The sequence below is a fragment of the Etheostoma spectabile genome, chromosome 15 (genome assembly GCF_008692095.1).
Source record: "Etheostoma spectabile isolate EspeVRDwgs_2016 chromosome 15, UIUC_Espe_1.0, whole genome shotgun sequence".
NCBI lineage: Eukaryota > Metazoa > Chordata > Actinopteri > Perciformes > Percidae > Etheostoma > Etheostoma spectabile.
Window position 1 is genome coordinate 34,292,291 of NC_045747.1, and position 7,954 is coordinate 34,300,244.

Below are 7,954 nucleotides of genomic sequence, written 5' to 3' on the forward strand. Positions count from 1 at the left end.
GAGCAGGTAGGGGTCGAAGGGGAAGAAGCTGTCCAGGGGGTTGGTGTTGGTGGTCACCCGGTCCCCCCCGCCGGAGCTGCGGACCACCGGCAGCACGTGGCGGTTGTTCCTCTCTATGATGGTGTAGCAGAACACCACCTGGTACGTCCTGCAGCACGACAATACAACACAACAATCAACAACACCACAACACAACACAACAATCAACAACACCACAACACAACAATCAACAACACCACAACACGACAACACGACACAACAATCAACAACACGACAACACAACAATCAACAACACGACAACATAACACAACAATCAACACGACAACACAACACAACAATCAACAACACAACAATCAACAACACGACAACATAACAATCAACAACACAACCACACAACACGACAACACAACACAACAATCAACAACACGACAACATAACACAACAATCAACAATACAACAACACAACAACACAACAAAAAAAACAAAAAAAAAACACAAAATCACAACAAAAAAAAATCACAAAAACACAAAACAAAAAACACAAACACCAAACAACACACCACACACAAACAAACCACAACAAAAGCATCGAACACAAAAAAAAACAAACACAATCACAATCCAACAAAAACAATCACAACTCACAAAAACAAATCAACAAATCACAACACACACATACAACAACACCACACACACAAAGCACAAACACAACAAAAACCAACAAACAACAATCGTACAACAAAAAAAAAAATCACCACAAACAAAACCACACATCAAAAAACAACACACATACACAATCACAACAAAAAAAACAAAACACAAAAACAACACACACAAAAACACAACAAAAACACAACAAAAGCACAAAAAAAACACAAACATCATCATCAAAAACACATCACAAAAACACACACATCCACACACAAAAACAACACAACAACACCATCACAATCACAAACATCAACATCACCAACCAAAAACATCCCAACAAACAAATCACAAACACACAAACAAAACAACCACACACAAACAACACAAATCCACACACAACAATCAAACCACACACATCCCACAATCACAAAAACCCAAACAATTCCACACCAACCAACAAAATCACCAAAAAAAAAAAATCACTCAACACACATCAACAACATCAAAAAACAAACAAATAAAAACAACACACAAAAATCACACACATCAGCACAAACAAAAAATCCAACACAACACAAAACATCACCAAACACACACATCAAAAACAACAACAAACAAACAATACCATCAACAAAAACAACACATCACAAAAACAAACACAACAAATCCAAAACAAACAACCAACAAATCAATTCATCACAACACAAACAATCACAAAAACACACACCCAAACAAAAAACACACACCACAACAAACAAACAAAATCACAACAAAACATCAACACACACACAACATCAAAACACAACACAAACAAACAAACAATCACACAAACAACATTCCACAACAACAACAACAATCAAACACACAACACACACACCCAACAAACAAAATTTCCAAAACAAAAACACACACAAAACATCACAACAACAACACACAACAATCACACACACCAAATCATCAATCACAAAAACACAAAACAATCAAACACACACAACACAACACAAAAACACACAAAACACAGCACAACACACACAACAACAACCAACCAACATCAAACAAACACCACAAACACACACACAAACAAACACACCACACAACAACAACAAAAAAAACCAAACACAATCAACACATTCAACAAACACATCAAAACACAACAAAACACAAAAAAAATCAAAAAACATCAAAAATCACCAAAACAAAAACACCAACAAATCACAAAACACACACAAAAAAAAAACAACATCACAATCACATCAATCACACCACACAAACAACAAACAAAACACAACAAAAAAAAACCACAAAACATCAAAACAATCCCCCAACAATCACAACACACACACAAACCACCAAAACAACACAAAACACACACCCCAAAACAACAATTCACAACCACAATTCCACTACAACACAACACAAACAAAAAACACACAATCAATTCAATCAAAAAAACACAAACAATCACAACACAACACAGTCACACCACACAAAATCACACCACAAATCAAACAAAAAACCAAATCAAACAAACAAACAAATCAACCACATCACACACACACACACACAAACACATCAAACAAAACAACATCAACACAATCAAAACAAACAAAACAACAAATCACATCAACACAAACAAACAACACACCAAAAACAAACACACACAAAACACAACAAACACACACACACAAAACAACAACAACAACACAACACACACATTCAAACAAACCCAAACAACAAACACATCACACAAAAAACAAACAAAACACAAACACAACACCAAACCCACACACAAACAAAACAACAAGCACAAAAAAAAAAAAACACACAAATCAACAATCAAACATCAAAATTCATCAATCACAATCAAACACAACACAAAAAAAAACACACACACAAACAAACAAAACAAAACAACAAAAACACAAAAAACAACACAACAACAAACCCAAAAAACACAAAACCAAACAAACAAAACAACAAACACAACAAACACACAACCAAAAACAACATCAAACAAAACACAACAACATCAACACAAATCACACAAACAATCAAAACAAAAACACAAATCACACCAAATTCAACACAAACAAAACAAACAAACAAAACAATCCCAACATCACAACCAACAAACAAAAACATCAAACAACACATCACACAACACACACACAAACAACAACAACAACAACAAACACACAAAACAAGCAACAATCAGCAACAACACATTCAAAAAACAAAAACAAAACACAAACAACCAAAACAAACCAACACAACAAAACACAAAAACAAAAAGCAAACACACAAATCATCCATGCAAAAAAAAAAAAAAACACCAATCAAAAATCACACACCCAACAATCACAAAACACAAACAAAAACACAATCATCAAAATCACACATCAACAAACAAACCCACAACAAAGCACCACACCCACACACACCACACAAACACAACAACACAACAAACACACAAACACACAACACACAACACACACATCAAACACAAACACACAAAACAAAATCACACACAAACACCAAAATCAAACAAAACAAACAAAACACACAAATCACAAAACACAAAACACAACAACAAACAAATCAAAAAACAAAAAAAAAAACATCACAACAACAAAACACAATCACACACAACACAACAACAAAACATCATCACACACAACACAAACACACACAACAAACAACAAACACAAACACAAAAAACACATTCAAACAAACAAAACCAAACAATCAAACACAACAAAACAAACCAACAAACAAACACAACAAAACAACCCAACACAAACCACAACACACAAACAAAAACACACACAAAAATCCATCGAACAAAAACAACAATCACAACAAAACAACACAAAACAACACACAACAAAAAACAAAAAAATCACAAAACACAACAAACAAACAAACGAACAAAACACAACACAATCAAAAATCACACAACAAATCATCACAAAACAAAACACACAACAAAAATCAAAACACAAATCCATCAAATTCAAAAATCAACAAAAAAAAAAAACCATCACTCAAACACAACCACAAAAAAAATTCAACACACCACAATCAAACACACAACATCACACAAAACATCACACACAAAAATCATTTCAAACACAAATCAACCAAAAACACACAAACAACACAAAACCACCCAACAACACACAAAACATTGCAAACACACAAATCAAAACAACAAAACCATCACACATCACACACACACAACAAATCAACACAAAAAAACACACAACACAAAAAACAAACAAAAATCATCAAAATCACAAAAAACACAAAAAAAAACAACTCACCAACAATCAAACAATCCACACACCACAACAGCAACAACACAAAACACCACAACACACAAAACAAACACACACAACAAATTCAACAAAAAAACATCACACAAAAAACAACACAAAAAAAAAACACACATCACACACAAAACACATAACAAAACAAACACCACCCACACCACAACAAACACTCAACAACACAAATTCAACAGTCACAAACACACACACAATCAAACAAAAAACAATTCAATCCAAAAAACAACACAAAACACAAAAAAAACACAATGCAACAAACACACAACACACAAACACACACAATCAACAAACAAAAATCATGCAACACACAAAAAACAACACACACAAAAACCACAACCAAAAAACCCAACACACAAATCAAAAAATCACAACAACAAAACACACAAACACAAACAACAACACACAAACCACAACAACAACAACAACACACGAAACACAAACAAAAACACATCAGCACATCAACAACAACCAAAAACAAATCACCAACATCAAAAAACAATTCATCACACACCACAACAACAAAAAAAAACAACAAAAAAAAAAACAACCAACACCATCACACAACACACACACCACAAACAACAACACACCACACCACACAACCAAAAAAAATCACAACACACAACAAAAGAACAAAACATCAAAACACAACCACCTCAACAACAACAAAAACCCAAAACAACAAGCAATCACCACAGTCACATCACACACAACACAAAAAGTCAAAAAACACACACAGCACACAAAAAAAACAAAAAAAAACAACACCACACATCACACACACAACAAACAACAAAACACATCACAACAACACACAACACACATACATACAACACAAATCACACAAAGCACAAATCAACAAATCACCAACAACAAACAACAAAAAAAACAACACAACAACAATCCACCAAAAAACAACAACACAAATCACAAATCAAAACAACACACAATCAACAAAACAAAATCAACAAGCAATCACACCAGCAAAACAACAAAATCAATCAAAAATCAACCAAAAAAACAACATCCAAACAACAAACAAACAACAAAAAACAACACACAGCAACACATCACAAAACATCACAAACACAACAACACACACAACACACCACACAACAACAACACAACAAAAAACAAGCACAACACAAAAAAACCAAACACAAAACATCACATCAACAAACAACACCCAAAAAACAAACACACAATCCACAACAAAACAAAACACATCAACACAAACACAACAAAACACAATCAAAATCAACACAAACCCAACAAAACAAACAAACAAAACAATTCAAATCACAAACAAAATCAAAACACAATAACAAACACATCACAAACAAAAACACACACAACATCAAAAAAAATCAACACACACACACAACCAAAAAAAGTCCAAACATCCACACAAAACACAACAAAAACACACACAAACACACAAAAATCAACAAAACAAAACAACACAAACCCAAACAACACACCAAAAAACAAAAGTCACACATCCAAACAACAACACACAAAAACACAACCAAACAAAAAACAAAAAAACAAAATCATCAAAAAAACAACAAACATCATCCCACCACAAACACACACAACCAGCAAAACAAATCACAACAAACAAACACACACAACAACACAAACAACAAAAACAAACAACAACAACCCAAACACACACAAAAAAACAACACAAACATCAACACAAAACAAATCAAACAAAACAAAAAACAACAACAACAACATCATTCACAAAACACACAAAACAACACAACACAACAAAAACACACACACAAACAACAAACAAACAAAATCCACAAAATCATCAACATTCAAAACAAACAAAAACATCAAAAAACCAAACATCAAAAAAACAAACAAACAAACAAAAAAAAAATCACACAACAACAAAAAAAAAACAAACACAAACAAAAAAAACAAAAAACCCAAAACAAACACATCATCAAAATCAAAACAAAAACACACAAACAAACACAACACCAAAAAAAGTCCAACAACAACAAATCACAAAAAACACAATCAACACATTCAGCCAATCAAACAAAACAAAAACACATTCAACAACAACAAACACACAACAACACACAACAAAAAAAACATCACACAACACACATCATCACAAAAACAAACACAACACAAAACACTCAAATCAAAACACAAACAACTTCAAAAATCCACACAACAAATCATCACCACAACAAAAATCAAAACAACCAACAACAACAAAAAACACACAAAAACAAATCATCACACACAATCAAAAACAACACACACAAAACAACAAACAAAAAAAAACATCACACCATCAAAACAAAAAAACACAAATTCACACAAAAAAAAACAACAAAAAACAACAAACAACATCACAAACACAAACAAAACCAACAAAAACACACAAAACACAAACAAAAACAACCAACAATCACACAACATCACAATCAAAAAAAATCAAATCAACACACACACAACACCACACACAAAAAAAACACAAAAAAAAAAACAAAACACAAAACAAAATCACAACAACAAAAACAAATCAAAATCAAAAACAATCACAAACACAAACAAAAACAACCACACAAGCAAAACACACATATCACACAACATCCAAATTCACAAACAACAATCACACAATCACACAAACACACACACAAAAAAAAAAACAAAACAAATCAACACACAATCAAACAAAACGATCACAACAACAACCAAACCACAAAAAAAAATCACACATTCCACAACACACAAAAAAACATCACACACAACAACAAACAAAACAAAAACAACAACACAATCACACACAAACACATCAAAAAACACACACACAACACACACAAACAAAAACACACACAAGCACACACAAACCACACAAACAACAAACCCTCCTCAAACAGAAAACAATCAAAAATCAATCAATCAAAACAAAAAAAACACAAATCACACAAAACAATCACAACAACAACAAAAAATTCAAAATCATCACAAACATCAAAACAAACATCACACAAAAAACAAAAAGCACAACAAAAATCCCCAACACATCACACAACACAACACCCAAAAAACAACAAACACAATCACACAAACACAATCACACACACACTCACACAACAACATCAAACACACACCAACATTCACACATCAACAACACATCAAATCAACACACAACGACAACACAAAAAAACACAAACACACACAAATCATTCACAAACACAAAACAATCATCACCCATCACACAAAACAACACACAACAAAAACAACAATCAACAACACAACAACAACACAATCACAAACACAACAACACAATCACACAAAACAATCACAAACACATCAAAACAACAACAAACAAAAAAGCAAACACACACACAACACATCAAAAAAACAAACAAACAAACAAAAAACAACATGTCACAAAAACAACACAAAAAAAACAACAAACAACACAAGTTTCACAAAAAAAACAAATTGCACACAACACAATCAACACATCAACACAACACAACAACAAAACACAACACCAACCATCATCACAATCAAAACACCACACAAAACAAAACACACACAAACCAACCACACAAACCACAACCCAACAACAAAAACAAATCAGCATCCACAATTCAAACAAAAAAAAAAAACATACAACAACAAACAACACATTACAAAACAACAAACAAAACACAAAACACATCAACAAAACAAGCAAACAACAAACAATCAAAAATCATAAAACACAAATTCAACATCACATCAAACGAACAACACACAAATCACCAAATAAATCACCACACACCATCAACATCAAACACACAAAAACAACAGAATAAAAAAAAAAAAAAAAAAAAAAAAATCACAACAAAACATCAACAAAAATCAACAAAATCCTCACACAACAACACAACACAAAAACACACAAAAACAAACAACAAAATTCAACCAAT

At 32.7% G+C, this 7,954-nt stretch overlaps 1 protein-coding gene across 1 annotated transcript in view; it reads right to left on the bottom strand.

Moving 5' to 3' along the window:
* The window catches only part of rrn3 (RRN3 homolog, RNA polymerase I transcription factor), a 28,398-nt gene that overhangs the window by 3,261 nt on the left and 17,183 nt on the right, over window positions 1-7,954 (bottom strand). The window contains exon 15 of the mRNA XM_032536437.1: window positions 1-150. This exon is cut by the window's left edge and continues 1 nt beyond it. Within this exon, the coding sequence (XP_032392328.1) occupies window positions 1-150 (150 nt within the window). The remainder of the gene's footprint in view (window positions 151-7,954) is intronic.